We start from the raw sequence: 21,877 nt of genomic DNA on the forward strand, positions 1-21,877 counted from the left end.
ACTTGCTTAAATACTTTTGACAGATTTTATAGAAGAAAAAAAGTGTTGTGTTTTTTCTACTGCAGAAGGAGTCACCAGATTTGTCCCAGCAGTCGCCTGCAAATGATCATGCTAGTGTGACCAGCTCCATCCTGGTATATTTCCTCATTTTAATTTTTATTCCCACAAACACACATTGGTCTTTCTATAGTTGTGAGGATACACATTGACATAATGCATCCCTTTGCCCTTACCCTAACTCCTGACCCTAAACCACATCTTTGACTTAATAAAAGCATATAGTGCCATCATAAAACCATTTTACCCCATTTTGCCTCATTTGTGTGCACTAAAGTGAAGCAAAAAAATCAATGAGAGTTTCATATCATCCCTAGGACCTGCCATCAACGATTCAGCCCAAAGGCCGTCAGGTGAGGTTTCTTTGTCCTTTACACTAGAACCATATACAGTCAAACATTATTTTCCAGCAACAACAATGGAGGTAAAAATGTTATGAACACTGATTTGTCTCAGTCACCTGTTCATGCATTTTTCATTTGTTGATTTCAGCCTGATATAAATGACATAAATGTTTGCTCTTCATCTGGGCAGCTTAGTGAGTTATATTTCTCCCAAAGTATTTTACTATGATTGCAATGTTTTTCTGACAATGTCAACACATTTTTTTGTCTCATGCCCTTAGATTTATGTACGTGCTCAGTTTGAGTATGATCCAGCAAAAGATGACCTTATTCCATGTAAAGAGGCGGGCATTCGCTTCCGGGTGGGTGACATCATTCAGATCATCTCTAAGGACGACCACAACTGGTGGCAGGGAAAGCTGGAGAATACCAAGAATGGCACAGCAGGCCTCATCCCCTCACCTGAACTGCAGGAGTGGTAGGTAGAAGAACATAACCTGTAGCACTGGCCAAGAGTACATTGTAAAGACACACACGTCTTCCAGGACTTAAACCTGGTTCTTCAGTCACATGAGATAAACATGTCACCAGTCTGGCACAGGAAGAGAAGTAGCTTCATTACGAGGCTCAGCCAACTAGACCATCTCAGTGCAATGCTATGCAGGGTGTATTTGTGTCACAGCCAAAGCTACAGCCATAACACTTGTCCATGTATCTGTGTATGGACAGCATACTGCATCTTCAGGTCTTAAATATCTATAATAATATGAAGCCACATAAGTCACACATTTAATTTAACAGTACATATATTCTGTTCAGGCGTGTGGCATGTATAGCCATGGAGAAGACCAAACAGGAACAGCAGGCCAGTTGTACCTGGTTTGGCAAGAAGAAGAAGCAATACAAAGACAAGTACCTGGCCAAGCACAATGCAGGTAAGCTAGCCCACTACCAGCACTGATTCAGAGCAAACATCTGTCTGGTCATGTAGTAAACCCTAACAGAATGTGAGACATCCACTTTGGAGTTGCACCAATACAACAAGTTGTACTTTTGGCAGGAACATTCCTCTGAGAGGATTTTTGTAGTGTTGAAAAATGTGATGTTTTAAGTGGCAGGTGGCATAAATAAGAAGACTGTCGCACCTGTCACATTAGGTTTGTGTAAATACCTGTTGTGTTTTCCCTCGCTTTCTAGTGACTAACTGTGTTAGTGCAATTAACAGCCTCTGATGTTTATATTTTTGTTCAAGTTGTCTTCTTTTCTGGTGTCGTTTTATTAACCCTTCCGCTCCAACCCTCTGTCCATATTTCATGCTGTCTCTTACCCAATGACATGGCTGCATGTAAGTAACTCCAGACAGCTGGCATCCAGCTTCTGTGTTTTCTTTCTCCTCTTCCCCATGTCTCCATGACTTTTAAACAATGTCTGATTTGTTATGGTTGTTGTGAGCAATGTAATTCAAATAGATGTGCTGATAGTCAGCTTAGAATTGTTTGGCTTCTTTCTGACTAAGGTTAATGCAGCTAAGTAAGTTTTAATGTATTCTCAAGCACGTGACCTCCAGCAGGTCGGCTTGGTGGCGTACATGATGGCAGAATTTAAATAACTCAGTTGTAAACCTTCTGGGGATCTGATTTAACCCACAGGGACAAACTGGAATAAGAGTTATACTTGTGTTCACACCATTAGGGTTGGCCTGGCAACTGGGTTTTTGAAAACCAAATGGCCACAGGAAATGACCATCACATCATTGCCACATGACAGATTTTTGTGAAAAGCCTACTGTAGACTGTCGTAATTGAAGTATCCCCTGACCTTAATGTGATCCCCCTGTAAGCCCTCCACAGCTAACCTAATGTTTCTCCTCCCCACTGCAGTGTTTGACCAACTAGACCTGGTGACTTATGAGGAGGTGGTTAAATTACCATCATTCAAGAGGAAAACACTGGTTTTGCTTGGTGAGTAAAATCCAGCAAAAGTGGTGGTGACTTGTTAGTGAAGGCCAGGGGAGTGATTATAGTCTGCAGGTTTCCATCGCATCCCTACACCAGAATCCACTGTGCTAATGAAAACAATCAGGCTACTGTCTCTCCTGATACACAAACAGCTCTTACCACATCACAACTAAACAAACCCCTATTGCTTCAAGACTGTTAAAATACTTTTCAGTACTGAGACATTATTGAACATTAGAAGACCTTAGACCAGCTTCTGTTTCTGTTTTTACTGTTGTTGTAATTGTCTCTGCTGTCTCCTGTCACTCAGGTGCACATGGAGTTGGTAGGAGGCACATCAAGAACACGCTCATTACCAAACATCCTGACCGCTTTGCCTACCCTATCCCTCGTAAGAAGACACACGAACACACACACCATAGAAATCAAATGCTATTGTGATGCTTAGACTTACATTATTGTCAGATGTGTGCTGGAGAGCAAAGGGAATCTATAGGAAACACAGGAATTGGGATTTTCCCAACTATCTGTCTGTTTCTCCCTTCAGACACAACTCGGCCTCCTAAGAAGGATGAGGAGAACGGAAAGAACTACTATTTTGTGTCTCATGACCAGATGATGCAGGACATCAGCAACAATGACTACCTGGAGTATGGCAGCCATGAAGACGCCATGTATGGAACCAGACTGGAGACTATCCGACAGATCCACGCCCAGGGCATGATCTCCATCCTGGATGTTGAGCCACAGGTAAGTTTCAGGACCTATTCAAACATGCTCTTGCTGAAACACTGAATTGACTTTTTTCTGCAGGTGTACCATTTCAAAAATTTGCTTACAGATTTGGGGACAGTTTTCTTTCTCTGTCTCTTATCAGGCTCTAAAGATCCTCAGGACAGCTGAGTTTGCTCCCTATGTCGTCTTCATCGCAGCCCCCACTATAACCCCTGGCATGACTGAGGTATAGTCACAAGTACTTTCTTGTCTCTTCTCATACTAATTGTTCATGTTTGCTTTATCTGCATGTACTCACTAACTCTCATACAGTCCAAACTTAAGGCACAGTCACACTGGCAAGTTTATGACCTAAATATCTTTCACAGTGAAAACATTTTCCAATCTTGCACTGCAGACAAGAATGCCATCCATTCAGCTGTCTGTGAATAGACAAACTTCAGGTGTACTCAATTACTCTATGTTGACAAGGCTCTGTTTCCCGTTTTTCTTGCCAACCTCAAAACATCAACTAATCTTGGCACATAATGCCAACAGTGGCATAGACAACCACACTTCATTGACGGAAGGAGCAGCTGTAAACAAATCTGAAAGCAGACCAGCAGGGTTGGGGCAGCACTTAAATTCAAACGAGCAAAATCCAGTGTGGAAACAGCCTTAATTTGTCCCTGTCATCCCTTTTGCTTTAAGCATGTTTGTATTTTCTTTGGCATGTCTGTTTTCATTTGCACTCAAGGTTCCAAAGTGGTGCAGGAAACTGCCTGTAAGTACTGATGAAGTGGTGTGAGTGTTTGAAGCTTAGAGAAATGCATGTCTGCCCTGTGTCTTTGTAGCTCTAACTGTTTAGTCTAGTTTTATCCACGCGTTCCTTTTCATTTCCTGTAACTACTCTAATGATCCCTCTTAATGTTCTTTCTCAGTAGTGCATCTTCATGCAATGTTGTATTAACTCTACCTCTGTCTGTCACTTTTCCTCTCCTTCATTTATCCTGGATTGCTTGTGGGGAAAAATGTCATTGGAATTTGTTTTGGTCAATAGGAAACTTCTTTGAATTTTCCATGTGTAGATTTAAATAAAACAAATGTGTACAGAGTTTAAACACGAGCTACAGACTGTACTGTATGTTGTTTATGCATTTAGCTACTTTCCTAAAAAATCATTTTAGGTCAGTTTATAGACACTATTACTGATCATTACTCAGCAATTATCCAAATGAGGACATTTCAGATGTCCTGGCAGTAACATACTACAGTCAGCGGAATCAGGGAAACAGTCTTGACCTGAGCACAAACATTTGGAGCTTAAAAACATATTGACATGACTTCCCTCTCTCTTACCTCGACACACCCGTCAGGATGACTCTCTTCAGCGGCTTGTGAAGGAATCAGAGATGCTGCAGAGGACCTACGCTCACTACTTTGACCAGACCATCATCAACAATGAAATTGATGACACTATCCGCCTGCTGGAGGAGGCTGTAGACCTGGTGTCCACCACTCCTCAGTGGGTTCCCGTCTCCTGGGTCTACTGACACACAATCAGCAACAATTATCTCATTGCCCTGAACGGGCCTTATCTGATCCAACATGGATGCTAAACTTTGGTCCAATCCACTTGAATCACGTCTCATCGGAATCACACATTTCTGTAGATAAACTGCAGTTGAAAAAGAGGGAAACAAGGAAACTAGTGACTTTGACACCTCACTAACAGACTTTGTCCTGTCCCAAGCTCATTTTCTCTGGAGCCTCAAAGGCATATTGTTGTGTACATATATACATATGGTACATAAATGATTCAAAAAAACAAAGTGAATATGGTTCTGTCCTCATATAGTTGAAGGGTGGGGAGTGGGGGGGCAATGTGGTAGATATTTTGTACTTTTCTTTTGTAACTGATGGATGGGTGGTAATATTGGGAAGGCAATAGTGAGCATGACCATAAAGCAATCTCCTGTGGGTGCCTGTGTGTGTGATGACCCTTTTTAAAGGCACTTCTTGTGGTTCCCTGTGTCCTCCTCCCCGACATCCCCCTCATTTCCTCGGTCCCCTGTGACAAACAAGTCAAATGCTGAAGCACATTAGAAGCTGCTAGAGTGGCGACGAGTATCTCCCTCAGCTCCAACTGCAAGTGTGAGTGAAACGAAAAGCACAGGAAACTCTTTCCTTTTATTTATTTCACTGGCCCTCTGTGCCTGTCAGGTTGTTGAAGGAGCACACTGCATCCCTCTATTCTGTCCCCCTGTGTTGCTGTAGCCTGTTGTCCCCTCCTTACCCACCAAGCCTCTGGTAGTCTTTGTTTACATCTCAGTTTGCACAAAATGGACAATGAAGAAGACGTATGTACTATGTCATCTGACCTCTGAGTTTTCATTATGTCTTGCCCACTCTGTCTGACTGTCTTTGGCCCCCTGCCTGATCAGCTGTGAGAAGGTGCTCACATCCACCAATGAACACAGCTCCTGAACTGGAGGACAAGGAAAATGGAAAGGAGAGAAAACTGCCTTATCAGAACCTCGGGGAAGAAGTCGCTACCACCTATGCACACCCCTGGTTTCTGCCAGGCAGACCGCCACGACAACCATGTTCTTCTTTTCTCACACTCAGAAAGCCACGCTTGTTAAGATAAAAGTGTTCATAGAAATGTGTGCGTGGAAGGGGAGGGCCTCGTGTAGGTGGGATAAATCTAATCCTAGAGCCACCATTTTGGAACTCTTTACTGTTGTCTTTAAAAATATAAAGAGTATTCTTGTTTTGAATGAGAGAAAATAACAAAATTACGTGTGTAAATGTTTCAATGGTGCGTACGTCATAAGAGTGAATTACCAAGAGCCAGTGTATATTAACCCTTAAAAGAAGCTCAGTATGTGACATAACCTCTCCATGCTTTACCGGAACTGGCACAACGCTCCCTGACCAACAGCAACTCAGTAAGTGAGACACATCAGTCGAAGGGTCCAAAAAATCAAAACAAAACCAGCTGTGTGTGTGTGGTGACTGCTGTGCCACTTCAGGTGAAGTATTTCTGTTTCAAGTCCTGTGTAAATTACCTCTGCAGATGACAAAAGCAGCTCTTCTGTATGAAATGTTCTTTTTTGTTATTTCATTTTTAAAAAAATATATATTTCCTTTTACGTGTTTAAAGTAAACTGCCTTGTCTTCTGTTTGATTTGTGAGCAATCGTGTGTGCAACTTAATGTGTGGGTGTAGTTATTTTACATTTCACTGCCCTCTAAAAATATGGATATTGTCTCAGAGATGGTGATGTAGCAAATGTATTTCCATTTTAAATGAGATGAGCTCCACAGACAGCATGTAAATCTACTTTATGTTCAGACAGACACCATAGTGGTCTATATAAAATCACATTCCTGTCATAAATGATCCAATACTGCACTGTATTGTAGTCATAATCCCTCTTTCCACATCAGACCTTGTTTGAAACCTCAGATAAAATACAGTTCAGTTCAGCAGTTTCCAGACCCTGGAGCTCCTAAAAATGGCCTAGGGATCAATAAGAGAAGTTTCTTTTCCTTGTATTAATCTAACCATTGTTGACAGTAAAAGAGGACTTCAATTTCAAAAGCACATTTAAAACTCATTATTTCACTTCATAATCACGTTTTCAGCTGTTAAATGTTAATTTGATGTCCCTGTTTTTCACCCTGTCTGGGTGTTCATAGTTTGGTTTGAGCCTTTCTGCAGCCAGACATCTCCCCTAAATAGTCTCAACCCCCAGCTGGGACCAGAAAGTACCATCACACTGTTACTACAAACTGGAGCCTGTGTGGCACTTCCTGTTGGGCCGCTGCTCGCAGCACAAAGGAACTCATTATCCTCTAATTGTAGAGGGTTAAGAAGATTGACCAGCTCTTAAATCTGCGTAAATGTGTCTCAGACAAGGCTGATATACGCCATCTTCATGTGCTTCATCTATAATTTTTTCCTGACTTTACCGTTGACAAGCACAAAACCTCTGTAGCGACGTCACCAGTAAACGTCTGCCTTTAATGAGCCTTCATTTCTGCTCAAAAGCAACATCTGGAAGGAATTATGAATCATCGCTGCTCTATGTAGGTGGCATTTCCAAGAGCTAAATTATCTTCTTCCTTTGCCACCCTTGATTTCCTGTAAACTATAGTAAATCTGATCTGTTTGCTGCTTCAGAAGACACTGTTTAAAAACTTAAATCCATTGTGGTCAAAATTTTTATTGTATCTGTTTGATCAGTTTTACACAGGTTCAGGCAAAACACTGATTTAAAAAACAGTGCTTATTTCTGCACAGGCAAAAATATGTTTGGTTGCAAAATATCGTAGTTGTACATGATTCTCACAAGCTCCATCATTCTCAATGGGGAACTTGTGAATGTTCACAGCCCTGCAGGGGGTGTGGCAGCACTATAATTTAGCTCAGTAATTATCAGGTTTATGAGGGTAGCTGAGTCACTACAGGTTCGCACAAGTGGCGTCTTTGAACCAAAGTGTTCCCAGCACAGAGGGGGGTGTGTGGGGGTGGTGGCCTCTGCCCTTTTGGTCCACTTACAGTGGGTTTTGTACATATTGCTGGACAAAGTCATTTAGAGTTAATAGCTACAGGTACTGACCCTGTGTCCTCATCTAACACAGGGACTGTCCTCTGCCCACTTCAAACACACACACAGCTCCATGGACTCTCTCATGGTTTGTCTATTATGGTGCTCGTGGGTTGATCTGGACTGAGATCACCTGCACCCTCTGTGAAGTGTGTGTGTCCTTGTTCTAATGTGTGTGTTGGGGAGGTGCTGACATGAAGGAGCGATAATGGGATGGACTTTTCCAGTTTTTCCATTAGGGCCCCAGGACAGGTGTGCTGGTGTGACGGTGCTCCGTGTGAGTGTTGGTCGTCCCCGAGCACGCGCCTGACCCAACGCGCACGCGTTTGACAAATAAGGAGGTAGGAATGTCATGCCTTCGAAATAAAAGCAGGAGCGAAATACTAATTAGTCTATTAATAGCGAGCAGACTGCTGGTAATTATGTGAGAGGAATTCATTTAAACCATTAGCTGTGGTTCTTGTTCTGTAGACTTGAGGAAGCTGTTAAATACACAGACGGTGACTGCTAATTAAAAATATAACCTGAGAGGAAATTCAAACGGCGTCATTAGCACGACCATAATTACCTGCTTTCATTGACAACACGCTCAGAAGAAAAGAAAATCAACAGGCGATGCTGTAATATTACTATTCAGAGGTTATTTAATATAACACTATTCAGAAAATCTAACTATAAGCCTAGAATATGTTTGACAATAGTTAAAGAAAGAGTATCATCTTAATTAAGTCTATACTTGAAAAATAAGACAGAAAAAAAATTTACTTAATAAATGATAACCATATAGAAATGCATATATTTTGAAATGAACAAGTATCGTTTTATATATACTACAATGGCTTTAATTAGTCTTATTTTGAAAGTGTCGACCAGAAGTCCTGTTCTTCTGGAGCTGACTTCACCTCTCTCTCTCTCTCTCTCTCTCTCTCTCTCTCTCTCTCTCTCTCTCTCTCTCTCTCTAACTCAGGGTAATTTGAGCAAACGGGGGGAGGGAATCAAACCTCAGCGGTCAGTCAGAGGTGCGGGATCAGGACGGAACAGATCCGCGCAAAAGACGCGCAGCCACACGTGGAGGAACCTAAAGTGGTAACCGAGCAGGACGCCGCTGTCTGCGGGGAGGGATCCAGCGATGGTCCTGGTCCTGGAGGAGCCGAGTAGGTGACTGCTACAAGCAAAAGAAAGAGGCTCTCATTGGTCGCATCTTCTCTCGTTTATTCAGAAATAAGCCGGAAAGTTGGCCCCCGGGGACAAACGGGTCATGGAAACCCCTTGGAGGAGCAGGAGGACGCAGGCGGTGAGATGGGAGTTGTTGAGAAACTCGCTGCTGCTTTGTTTACTCACCGGTGAGTAGCACTTTTTTAATGAATGGCATGACTCTTCCAGGCTCAGGAGACCTGCAGATCAGATTAAAGTGTTTAGTGAAACAAAAAATCCTTAAAAAGTCAGCTCGTTCTGGGAATCACCGAGTCCCATCCAAACATGAAAACTGCTGGAAACTTTTCATCTGAGTCAGGCCTGCGGTACAGTGTGAGTGCGCGTGCGTGTGCGTGGAAAGGGGTGGGGGTGTGAAGGACATAGTGCCATTGTCTCCCAGCGTGTGGAGAGACAGGAGCCAGGACCTCAGAGGACCACCCAGAAAGAGCACCAGAGGTCTGTCTGTGGGCCGTCCCTGGAAGCATTTACATGGAAATATGGCTGCTCACATGCAGGGATGGAGGGTTTAGTTAAAAAAGTAGGGGGACTCTGGATCCATCCATCAAACTATGGTATCCCCTGCTAATGTGATTTCTTTTTATTTAAATGTAAAAACTTTTTCTTGCAGGAGAAAAGTGTGTTCTCTCTCCACCGCATCCACATCAAATCAGTTGTGAAAACCTCTTAGTTTCCTACCTGAGTGGACGCACACCTCAAAATGTGCACGTACGCCTCCAGGCAAACATCATTTGAGAGTGAGCAATAGAGGAAGCAGATCCTGTGCAATGACACCACACACGTATGCACATAAGCTTGTTGTTCTCCAGCTGAAGTGGGTTGGATTGTACTCGGCAGTGGGAACGCACAAATATCGCACCTTGAGATGAAAGGCCTGTGCTGTGGCAGCAGGTTGAGACGAGTACACACAGAGAGGCACGGACGCGTGCACAATGCTTTTGAATATGGAGGCTCTGGGCGGGGGGGTGGACCACATTAATCACACACATAAAAGCATGTAACAGATCCTGCTTGTAGAAGAACTGAGCCTGTTGGGTTTAAAACATTATGCTTGGACCATCATTTTTGTCAGTGGTAGATGTTAGTTCCTCAATCATCTTTTTCTTTTAAGTGACAATTAAAGCACCTTGACTTCTATTTTCTATTATTGATCAGGCTTCAAAAATGCAGAATCCTACACTTCCCATAATGCCAATTGTTACTGCTGCAACTGGTTATTATTTCCATCATCATCACCTGTTTCCTTGATACAGTAATTGAGGGTTTGGGAAACAAATGTCAGAAAACGATGAAAATAAATATTTCACCACCCAAGGTTGTTCTGAATTGCGGACAGAAGGGTGTCGGGGTGTAATGGACGTGTTTGTCAGACCGGGGCCGTTTGCAGCCTACGGTGTTTGATTCAGCTGGTCGCCCATGTGGGCTGATTTGCTGCCTCAGTCACTCTGGACATGGAAAAATAAATCAAGCATGTCTGCTGTTAATTCAGTGAGATGCTGCAGAGCTGTTACATGGCAACAGTCGCTCATTGCCGTGTAATCTTTATGATATGTTAAATGTTTAGAAAGCTGTCTTTGAGTCCATTTTTAATGTGGTTTTAGATTCAACAAAAGTTGGAAATAGCTAGCAGCAGGGGTGACTGGGTTCCTGTGTGAGTTTACTATAGACATCTCTTTATTCTCCACAGATATGATTGCTTCTTCTTTCAAACACTTGGTAATAAATCTGTCTTTGAAAATAAAATAGAGGTTGGGCGCTTTGAGGTTACTTCATGAAAGGTTTTATTATAGCGTTCAGGTTATTTTTTCATCAAGGGAAAGGTTTTTAAAAGTTTCTTATATAAAAAGACCTGAGTTAATGGTTTCGTTTAAGAGCTTCTTTTATTGTAATTGGAGACTTAAGACTTCTTAACAACTTGAAATATTTCAGTGTCATGTAGTGAACAAGTTTCTTTTTCTCGTAACCCATTGTTCCAAGAAAATGTCACATTTTATTTTGTTCTCCATTTATTTACTAGTTTCACGACTTTGTTGCAAATGTTCTGTTTTCTATTCTGTGTATCTGAAATGATGGTGACTCCTGGTTGCACAGAATTAGCAGATGCTAAGAGTGTGTATGTGTGCATGTGTGTGTTGCAGGTAGCAGTGACGCCGAGTGTGAAGGCTGTATAGAGTATTGCTGCGATGGATCGCCGCCTTTCTGCTGCTCCTACTACGCCTATGTTGGGGACGTGCTCTCGTAAGTGAACACACGGACACGATAAGCAGATGTGGACCACTTGGATGCAAATGTAAAACACATTTTGATTGTACGGGTCGTTATCATAAACTTTGATGAATACAGCTGAACTATGTTGTTAACCTGCAAATGGTCTCTTGGAGTATCCACGAGCTCTGTGTCTAAAGCAGCTGGTCACACAAAACAGGTGTCACCACTGACAAATGTGTTTGATGTCACACACCTTCATGAGGATAAAATAGTGAGTGACTCAAGGTCTGAGTGCAGCTGGTCTGAGTCTCAACAGCCTTGGTTTTGCAATAGCCTAAATAACCTTGATCAAATAAAACGGAGAACGTCATCAGGTCTTTTGTCAGAATCATGAATCTGTTCTATTCCCAAACGCTGCTAAACTTTTGAGGACCTTTGAGTGTTCTTCTTATTTAATGTTTCAGTGTCACGTCTTTTTAGGCTGATCCACAAAGACCTAGGTTGTCTGCAGTTATGGGGGTAAGATTCAAATGAGACAGAGCAGCTAACTCGCATACCAGCTGTCTTAACATGCTGCAGGCCTCTCCAGAGGATCTCACCTTTGACCTCTGCCTGCCCTGATTCACAACAGCTGCTTTACCACTGTCACTCACTTCTCAAACATAACACTTCAGCGGCCTGTGTGTTTGGAGTAATACATTGAATAATGGGAAAATATACAGCCATGGCTGAATCTGACATGCTGACTAACGCTGATCATGAAGACGTAAGAACCTTTTTAATGACTGCTTTTCTATTTTATAGTGCCAATTCACAGACTCCTCTGCACTGCAGCACACCACGCACACACTCTGTCACACTGTCACACACACATCACATAACTGAGTTACATCAGATGCTGCGGTCCATCTCCATGGCAGCGAATTAGACGTATTGGTAGCATGTCTATGTGAGACAGCTGCCTCCTCTCACACTTGACTGGATGGCTAACTGTGTGTGTGTGTTTGTGTGTGTGTGTTTGTGTGTGTGTTGCAGGGGCACTGCCATCTCTGGCATAGTTTTCGGCGTGGTGTTTCTGATGGGGGCTGTGGCGGCCCTGTTCCTGTGCGTGTGCATGTGCATGAAGAATGGGCAGGGTGCACGGGTCGGCGTGTTCAGCACCTCCTACATCAACACTGTGACCCAGGGCTACCCAGGTGGGTCTACTCACACACACCACCAGAACCATTTGACACAACAAATCTTGTCTTTAATAGTTTGTCAGTGCTGTCCTATTAAACATACATCCAATATCTCTTAACATTATTAAAGTAAAAGTAGTGAAAAGTAAATAAAATGTTTATTATTTGTAGTGTTAGATACAACATATGTCTTTAAATAACTGATCTGAAAGTTTCTGAGGAACATTTCTTTAATCACCATTTGTTTCTAAACTATTAATGTTCACTGAATGATTTTTAAATTTGATGGATTTTTAGATTTTTTTAGTAAATTGAACATTTAGGGGTTAGGGACTGTTAGTCAGACAAGACATTTAATAGCAGCAACTGCAGGTTTTTGAGAACTGATTACTGGACAAAATAATGGGCGTATTAAGCAGCTGGAAATCAATTATTGCTGCCCTACTTTATACAATGTCACTAATTAGAAAGTGGTGTTATTATTAGTGGCTTTATGATGATGCACTACATTGAACACACACACAGCAGCCCATTTCAAAAGTCCTGCTACAATGAAACTTCATCCCCTGACCTCACGACACCTGAACTGAAAAGAGGTGGGGGGGGGGAACAATGGGTATAAGCTGTTACCAGGTCCACGTTGGCCTTGAGCGTTATTCCTGCCTGGCAACACTCGTTTCTCTTGAAGAGCTGATTGTTTTCAGAATATTAAGTCTTCAGTGAATCACAAGCTCAGTTCTGTCATATAAAACATAACTGCCTTTTGAAATATGCCTCATTTCCTCAGCTTTTACCTTCTACTTCCAGTTTTGCATGTTTCTTTTGTTTGTTTTACATGTTTTAACTTTGACTCTTCTATGACTGTTACATGCTGGCCCTGCTTAAAGGTAGAAAATGGTGACGCTGGTTTCACGTCACGCACACAGATGCCTTGTCTGTATAAGAGGAGATATTCTGTGACACACTGTTGTACCAGGAATGGCGGCTTTTCTGGGGCTCATCATTTATTTATCATGTTTCATTCTCCTCTGTGTATCACCTTCATGCTACAGTGGACTACCACTGTTCCCTCTGCCCTGCAGCCCTGATCATGTTTCATACACATGACTTCAAACATGAAAAGCAGTGCAGGCGTAGTTTTTATATTTTCCCATATAATCTGTATTTATGTGTGATTTTAATTAAATTAGTCATTACTGCTTAAATTGTTATTTATTAGTTCCTTTTAAAAGCCTTGAACACGTAAAATATTTATTAAGTTGCTTTTTTTTGTCATCTTGCTAAGTCTCATTCTTTTACAATGTCTTCACAGCAGTTTCAGATTAACCCTGGACATTTTAAAGCAAAGCTCCTCCTGTAACACATTAGACGGTGAATCATTAATAAGGCTAGAGTTATAAATGTGAGGTTTTGCTGATGTAACTCATCAGTTTAGAGTTTAGTGTAGGGCTGGGCTGCATCCATCTTTTCTTTCATCGCTCCAGCTTTGATGTTGCGATGAATAATGCAGGCCCTGCTGGTGAGACCGATGCATTCTGGTCAACTAAACGACTCTTTGCTATATATATATATATATATATATATATATATATTTATTACCTTCAGGATTAGTTCAAGGCCTTTTCTTAACCAAGTGTAGTTTCTCAGTTCGACCACTAGAGGGAGCAACTGCACCATTAAACTCCTTGGGGGAAAAAAAAGAAAAAGAGGACGGGTGTCCTGAGCTGAACTGGGCCTCCTTTCAATCACACCATGTGAATTATTGCAGAAGGAAATAAGGGTTTTTTGGGTACCCTGCTGAAATAGCACTTGTTTGTTTATTTCTTCATCTCAGGTCCTCCACCTCCGTACAGTTACGACTATGAGATGTACCCACCTGTGCTGCGCCCCCCACCCTACACCCCAACTCAAGTTCAGCCAGCGAACTACTCCCCCCCTCCTCCTTATCCTGGCTACACCCGCAAGTGAATTCCTGCTGCACAGACCAGAAGAAACTGATGACCTGGTTTTCCAGACCCGCAGAATGCTGTACATTTCTGGACTCTGAAGCAGTTTGGGTTAAAGACAATTCCAATGACCCACAAATATTTCCACATTGAAACAAAATGGGTGGACCGGTGCAATATTGCTTGGCAGGAGACTAGAGCGAATAGTAGGGAAATAAAGGGTGATTTAACAAGCTGTGGGTCTGGTAGCTCAACACATCCATGTTCTGACAGGTTTAGCTGTTCACAGCCCTACTAGACTGCAGCTGCTACTTTTTCCCACTAATAACCAATATCCTTCTCCGTCCCTGCCTGTGCACATCAAAGGCAGTTTGCTGCTTTGATGAAGGTGAAGACCACATTTGTCAGGGTGGAGGGGAACCTCACGTCCCTGGAGGGGAAATGTCTTTCCAGGACATGATGTGGACTCTGCTTTTATGCACAGTTATCTATTTTATTTCTCTCTATTAAAAAACTTGATTTATGTCAGTGACTGGGGTTGAAGTCGATGATTAAAGCTGTTTTGAACAAGTCAGGACTGGACCTGTCTTATGTAGACAAACTTGAACTAAGGAATAACAATACTGACATTAATAGGATGAACAACCTCAGAGGATCAGGATGAACTGGTTTTACTACCTTACTTGAAACAATGTGGGGTGGGGAGGGTTCAAGTCAGTAAAGGGGAAAAATTGTAAATCCCATTTCATGTCATGTGAATTGCTCTTGTGCTGTAACACATTAATGACTGTGAATGATTTTAAGTCTTTACTGTTTCAGTGACTTTGTTGGGAAATATCTGATTAAAACGTGACTTTTTTTTAAAAAAAGAAGAAGAAATGTGGTCATTGACTTTTATAATATCCATTAATGAACCATGCACGTGAGAATGCGTGTGCACGAGGGCGCGTGCGCCTGCGAGCATAATAGTATGTGTGTGTGTGCGCGTCAGTCCCGCTGGGCTGCGGTCAGGTGACCCGGCTCTGAGCAGCTGTGCAGCCTCGGTCTCACCGTCAGACAACGGGAGTCACCGGCGCTGAACGCACCGTTTCTCCGCCGACGCACACGCGAAACCGTCCGGTGAAACGCCGCCTTTAGGAGCGTTGTGTCAGCCAAACGACATGGGGGACCGAGCAGCTTTACTCCTGCTGGCGTTGACGGCTTCGGCTCTGGCTGCCGAGGTAAGAAACATCCGCTTTGTGTGAGAATTTGTGGGTTTTTCTTCCTCCATATTGTTGGGAGTCAGATTCAACAAGACCGGAAGCGTAGCGGTTGTCTTTTCAGAGCTAAAGCGTAAACTGTATTTGACGGGGGCAGACCAAGGTTAAAATTAAAAACCAGTGCACTAAATTATAACAAAATCAAATATATATATATTTTTTAAGAACTAAAACTCTTGTAGTTTCTATATTGGTGCAATAGACTTAAAATAATGGGACATAATTCTTCAAGTCGTTTTATGTTGAAAGGTTTGGCAGTGATTGTGAATACTTGGATATTTGTAAACCACACGGAGTAATCGGAAAATATTTGGCTGTTTGGTTTGTAATTAAATTCTCAAATCACGACATATTGACAGTGTTTGGTTTAAATCCCTTTCTCAGTCAAAGTGCTGATTTATTGGGACCATGTGACACCCTTGGTTTAAAGACGTGCGGATAATTTGTCCCATTTCTTTGTGTAAAAACCGAGACGCGTCTTTCTCAGATCTTAAATGTGACAAACTAGTTATGTTTGTCTGCAAATTTACCCTAAATGAGACTGCGCACATTGTTCCGAAGGCTGCGAGCTTTTTCTGGACATTTGGGTTAATTAAATCTCCTAAAGACGCAAATCTAAAGTCATTACAGTAAATAAATGAAACGGGTATTGTTTCTATGTCCCACGGGCTGATTTGAGGGGAGTGGGCGTGTTTTGGGAATGAAAATAAGTCAGTAAGACACCTAGTCCTCTCTTATTGAAGACTCGACGCCTGTTTCTGGTTCAAACTAAATAAATAAATGCCTATAAATGTTAAATAAATATTATTAAGGCTCTCCCTTATGTTTCAGTGAGGGGAGAGAATAGAGAAGATGGCGGCGGCTCACTGCAGCATTTATCGAGGCTCAGGAAACTGGGATCTTTGACAGTCATTGTTGTCTCAGGCTTGTTTTTGTGTAGTTTCGTGTGATTATAATGCGTCTTATAAAAATGTCTTTACAGTGAATGTGGCTTCATGTAACCACTGCTCAGCCATTCTTTGACAAAATAGTGCTTTGTGAATATTTTCTGCATAAATATCGTTTTAACATGTCATTTAATTAATAATTAGAGTCATTTTTTTCCCCCCATTGATGTGACATGTTATTTAGTAGTTTACGCTTTAGTTCCTTAATTTCAGTGTCAGATTTGTTTCAGGAAATTACCCAAAACAAATGAAGTACCATTTAAAATGTGGGGATTTCCTATATTTCAATGAGAGGTCTTGGTATGTGAAGTTATGCTATTGATGGTGGTTTTGTTTAGCTGGATGTTACTGATCTGTGACCTTTTTTTTTTTTTACTACACATTCACATAGTTTCATGTAAAACCTGTAATTATGGTTGAGGTGCAGCTGCAGTTCAGAGCTGTCTGTGGGATCTCTGGTTGTAACATTAAACCTTTAATACATGATAAAGATGATAATAATCAGTCAGTATAGACAAACTGTGGGTCTGTACTCAATTTCTACCTCTTTGATCATTTCAGGTCAGCTTTAAAGTGGAGAAAGGGGGCAGCTGACCTTGTATTGTAATTACTGTACTTGGAATAGAAAACCATTGGCTTTGTTCATAAACCACTGTGCACGTTGCTGAAGGCAGTCTTGACCTCCTGGGTCCTGTATTTACATTATAAAAACACATGGCTGACAAGATGAAATGAATAGAAGAAGCTGCTTAAAGTTTGAGGAGTAACACAGTCGAGATCAAACCTGACTTGAAAATGAGATGTTGCCAGTTTTTGGTCTTGTTAGTGCTTGTTTTGCCTTCATTACTGTCCTGTACAAACACACACGTTAGGAAGCGTCTCTTCCTAACAGGCCCGCCCTGTGTGCACGGGCTGTGCTGTGGATTGTGGGAGCGGGATGCCAGCCTTTGTGTATTTGTAAGGCCTTGGGAAATGGCTCATGGATGGGTGCAGTCGGTCTGTTTGCGTGCATACTGCAGTCTTTCAGCCTGGGGCGGACCAGCCCTCTCCCCTTATTAGTAAGCCTTAATGCCATTGTGCCTGTTGGCACTGCCAGTGTTTCTCTGGCACCTTCTCTGCTGCTCATACTGCAGTTTCAGTTCTTTGAGGGAGAGTTACATTCAGCACTAATATATCGGCTCTTGCTTGGTATTTTCTTAGTTTTTATTGTACCCACTTTGACCTGCCTCACCTCCACATATATGCTTCAGTTTGAGGGGTTTTGAAAAGCATCAGCAAAATTACATGAAAAAAACTTTTAACTTTGTGCTTAACCCAGGACTTTCTGGGTCCAAGCAGCCAAGTAATACTTGCTACTGAGCAGGTTATGCATGTGCATCAGCCAGTGCAGAGATCAGGGATCAGGTTAAGGTTTTGATTCACTGGCCTCAAGCATCCATTGCTCTTCAAGAGCAGTGTCAGACAGACAGATGGCTTTTTACAGTGGTTTCTTTTGAAACTGCTTGTGGATAGAAAAGCAAGTGTTGTCAGACTATTTGCAGTTGATAAACCCTTTTTTTTTAATCAAAATTGGCTTGTAACTGAGCCATATTCAGGCCAAAAGAGGCAAATGTTAGTGAATTGTTTCGTTTTTCAGTCTGTGGATTTTTTTTTTACCTGCTTGTTGACACTGGACCTGACCTGGTAACTGAGAAACCAGGGTTCTGCTTTCATTCTGGCATCAGAATAAAAGCAGAATCTTGTCAATTGTTTACCTCTCTAAATTAAATATCCTTGGGTTGTAGACTGTTGGTTGGAAAAAATGCCTTGTGCTCTTAGAACTTCTCTCTTATATATACGCGCACACACACATAAAAAGGGTGTGTTTGTACGTGTATATATATATATGTGTGTGTGTACATAGTTTTCTGACTCATTTATCTTTCACAACTACAATTATGCCACAGAATTAGGAATAATGCCAGTCACTGTGGTGTGGTTAATTAGTAATACACTCTATCTGCCTGTCCTTCCCTTAGTAAACAGTTTCTCCTGTTCTCATATGGCAAAACCTGTTCTCTTCATAATGACATGAAAGCCAGTTGGCCACAGAACTGCCTGTTTTATTGTCTCTGATAATTTTTTTATTTTTTTTTTAAATGCTTCATGTCCAACCAGTGATGCAAAATGTTGGCTGTACAGTCTTCGTTCAAACAGAACATATTGTCCATCATGACTGTGTCAGTAACAACAATAACACCACAGCACTTCCAGTTAATGTCGCTGCATTTCCCTCTGTCTGTCCCAGAGAAGAAAAAAAACTCCTGACCCTTTGATACCATTGTTTCTCTTGTCTTGGTTCCTGGAAACGCGATGACGCTGATATGCTGTGGGGGTTTTTTTTTTTTTAATTGCCTGTCCACTGCTTCTCTTTGGTCTGCCTAATGAAATGCCAGAAATTGTTTTACATGTTACACAGAAATTAATGTTACCTTTCTTTTTTGTCTTTTTTTTTTTGTCATTCCTACTGTCCTATGTCTTTGTACACACAAAGAACCACGTTTTCCTGCTGGTAGGAATCAGGTAGTGCTGATCGCAGTGGTAACAGGCCAGTACATAACTGAAAGGCCTGCTTTGTTCAGTGCAATCTGACCTCTGAATGAGATGCTGTGGATAAATGCCAGAAGGTTTTATTAGATCTAGCAAGCATCTAATGGGATCAGAATAAGTGTGAGCAACTGGGCTTCCTCTCTCGTTGACCTGAAGTGAAGTTTCAGATCTCCAGTGGTGGTCTGGATGGAAAAGTTTCACTCTTCTGCAAGCAGCCAAGTAACACTTGCTACTGAGCAGGTTATGCATGTGCATCAGCCAGTGCAGAGATCAGGGATCAGGTTAAGGTTTTGATTCACTGGCCTCAAGCATCCATTGCTCTTCAAGAGCAGTGCCAGACAGACTTTGCCGAGCTGTGAAGGATGGCTTTTACAGTGGTTTCTCTTGAGCTGACATCTGGTTAATTTGGCAGTTTTTGATCATTATGACTTGGGGTGCCATCTTTGTTGCCAAGATGTAGATGGGAAAGATACAGCTTGTGCAAAAGATATTAGAGAATTCATTAATGTGGATTTGCAAGCCATTCTTTTTTGATAACCTCATTATGCTCATCTCCTTATAAATGGCTCATAATTAGCTCCAATAGGTCAAACCTGTACGAAATCCCAGCTTTATTGCTTGCTTGTCTTCAAGGAACATGACATTCTTCCTCCCACGTCTCACATAAGAGTGATTCACCCATCAGGCAGCATCATTCATCACCACTGGACCGCTATTTCCATCTGTAAATATCAGCAGTGCGCAATGAAGACACTTTTCATTTCACCGCTGCTGAGTAAGCAGCTGTTGGTACAGAATCTGAATAATAAGCCAAGAAACAACTCACCCTAACCTGCACAATTACTCAGCAGCAGCAGCTCAGATTGCACCCTATTTTCACTTCATCAGTGCACACACACATACCAAGCCTCCATTAGAAAGCACCTCTTGCTATAGCTTGTCCAGGCATTAATACCACAGTGCTTTTACAGTCACATTTCCATCATAAGCTGTATGTGTCAGGGCCATGGTGTGTTATATATGCTCTGTAGTATCTGTTTTTGTGTGTGTGTGTGTGTGTGTGTGTGTGTGTGTGTGTGTGTGTGTGTGTGTGTGTGTGTGTGTGTGTGTGTGTGTGTGTGTGTGTGTGTGTGTGTGTGTGACTGACCTTTCACGGAGCTATGACCTAGAGTGTGATAATCTGACCAAGGCCAGTATGATTCAGTTTTAATGGTGGATTTGGTCACATGGGTGCAGCATTTGTGATGGATGAGGTAGTTTTGTGAAATATCTCTGTCTATGTGTAGATTCATGCCCCTGTGACTGTCGGATGGTGCTGGGATCTGTGTATTACATTGCATTTATCAGTTGGCCAACTTGCCTGGCACTTGGAGATGTTTGCTTTAATCATGGACCTTTGTGTACTGTCTGTTGGATCCAGACTGGAGTTGTGTAATGAACCACAGAAAAAGCAGCTAACCTCTAAGTTCTCATTTATCAGAGAGGAGCCCAGCAGAGGTCGTGCCCCCACATCTGTGCCAGGGAGCTTTGACATTTATTTTGTGTTGAGTGCCTTAAAGCCTGATAAGAAGTGGTTCCACAAACTCAGACAGTCTAGAAATTCCTACATAAAATCAGAGTGACATATACCACAGTATGTACTTGTGTCATTAAAAATCTTACAGCCAAGTGGGTTAGAAAATGTGGATGAAAAACCAGCTCGTTGTTTAGCAGCTAAGATGCATACTGCCTAGTCACAGCATCCGAGGTTTAATTTGAAAGCTTTAGTTGTGGAGAGGCCTCTGTCTCCCCTCCTTCCTGTTTGCCCACTGGCTGCCAGTACAAAGGCTAAGATAATAAAAATTGGATTTATCTGGACATAGTGTAGTAATTATATCTACATTTACAGTATCTGTGACACCCACAGTATCAAAAGTATGAATGATAGAAGTATTCCCTGGAACCATGGTGGATCTCTGTGTTTCCTCTTCTAGTTTCCATCTTCCTCCTAATTTTTTCATGAAACCACTTTGCGCCTGGGTAGATTTGATTCCTGCAGACATTGCTGACTCATTATTTTAAGATGTGGAAAGAAGGAAAGTTTCTTCTTAACGGTGAAGTTCTTTTCTGTCACCGCCGCTATAAACATAAAAATACCCACGAGGGTCCTTGTTTTTCCACAGTTATATTCCTCCACTTACAGAAATGATCTCATCCCCTCTCGCTTTGCTCTTCCCATGTCTCGCCGTTCTGGGTGTTCAGGGTTGCCATAGCAGTCGAATCTTCCCCAGGTGCCTGGTTCTTGGAGTATAATTAGACTGCTGTGTGTTATTCCCATCGCTCTTCTCATCCGTTCCTCCCTTTAAGTGGAGGTAGCCTTTTACTGTTTTCTACCAAAACACTTTCCCACCCTGCTTTTTTTTCTGAAAGGCTGTGTCATTCATACAGTATGTTACCAATGCAGTGCATGCCCTCAGCTTGAGATTCACATTTCAGAGGGTTTGAAACCAGTACCTCTTCAAGTCAGGCAACACACCATCAATTGTAGATGACAAGTCCTCTGAGTCCAAGTGTGAAATTGGAACACTTGTTTGAAATGCCAAGTTGCGTGCGTGCGTGTGTGTGTGTGTGTGTGTGTGTGTGGGTAGATGGAGCAAATGAGAGGGATAAGATGGAGATTTGCGTCAGAAAGTGGATGGGTCTTCTTGACTGTGTCCTGCTATTTCTGGATCTGTTTTCCTGTTTGGACTCCATGATAGAAATGGACTTCCTTCGTTTGTACAGTTGACAGAAGTGATGTAGAACTACTGTGTGTGCGCGTGCGAGTGCGTGGAAACCATTGTGTTTAAAATGACACTGTGCTTTGCA

General features: G+C 42.1%; 3 protein-coding genes across 5 annotated transcripts in view; all 3 read left to right on the forward strand.

Annotated features, from left to right (window-relative positions):
* LOC113127212 (peripheral plasma membrane protein CASK-like) overlaps positions 1–6,312 on the forward strand; it is a 31,930-nt gene extending 25,618 nt beyond the window's left edge. Inside the window, exons 18-26 of one of the 3 annotated variants that reach the window (XM_026301594.1) lie at positions 66–134; positions 375–410; positions 683–879; positions 1,221–1,336; positions 2,282–2,362; positions 2,670–2,750; positions 2,907–3,109; positions 3,213–3,320; positions 4,450–6,311. In XM_026301594.1, the coding sequence (XP_026157379.1) occupies positions 66–134; positions 375–410; positions 683–879; positions 1,221–1,336; positions 2,282–2,362; positions 2,670–2,750; positions 2,907–3,109; positions 3,213–3,320; positions 4,450–4,626 (1,068 nt within the window). In that variant the 3' untranslated portion in view covers positions 4,627–6,311. Of the gene's footprint in view, positions 1–65; positions 135–374; positions 411–682; positions 880–1,220; positions 1,337–2,281; positions 2,363–2,669; positions 2,751–2,906; positions 3,110–3,200; positions 3,321–4,449 lie in introns of all 3 variants that reach the window. The other 2 variants (XM_026301595.1, XM_026301596.1) reach the window with 2 other exon arrangements.
* Positions 6,313–8,684: 2,372 nt separating this feature from the next.
* Positions 8,685–15,146, forward strand: cyyr1 (cysteine/tyrosine-rich 1). Its single transcript, XM_026301414.1, has 4 exons — positions 8,685–9,031; positions 11,039–11,138; positions 12,144–12,304; positions 14,124–15,146. Exons 1-4 carry the CDS (start codon positions 8,947–8,949, stop codon positions 14,255–14,257), a joined length of 480 nt encoding a protein of 159 aa, XP_026157199.1. The 5' UTR covers positions 8,685–8,946; the 3' UTR covers positions 14,258–15,146.
* Positions 15,147–15,260: 114 nt separating this feature from the next.
* Positions 15,261–21,877, forward strand: part of appa (amyloid beta (A4) precursor protein a) — a 28,388-nt gene continuing 21,771 nt past the window's right edge. The window contains exon 1 of the mRNA XM_026301413.2: positions 15,261–15,455. Within this exon, the coding sequence (XP_026157198.1) occupies positions 15,396–15,455 (60 nt within the window). The 5' untranslated portion in view covers positions 15,261–15,395. The remainder of the gene's footprint in view (positions 15,456–21,877) is intronic.

The sequence above is a fragment of the Mastacembelus armatus genome, chromosome 2, assembly GCF_900324485.2.
Source record: "Mastacembelus armatus chromosome 2, fMasArm1.2, whole genome shotgun sequence".
NCBI lineage: Eukaryota > Metazoa > Chordata > Actinopteri > Synbranchiformes > Mastacembelidae > Mastacembelus > Mastacembelus armatus.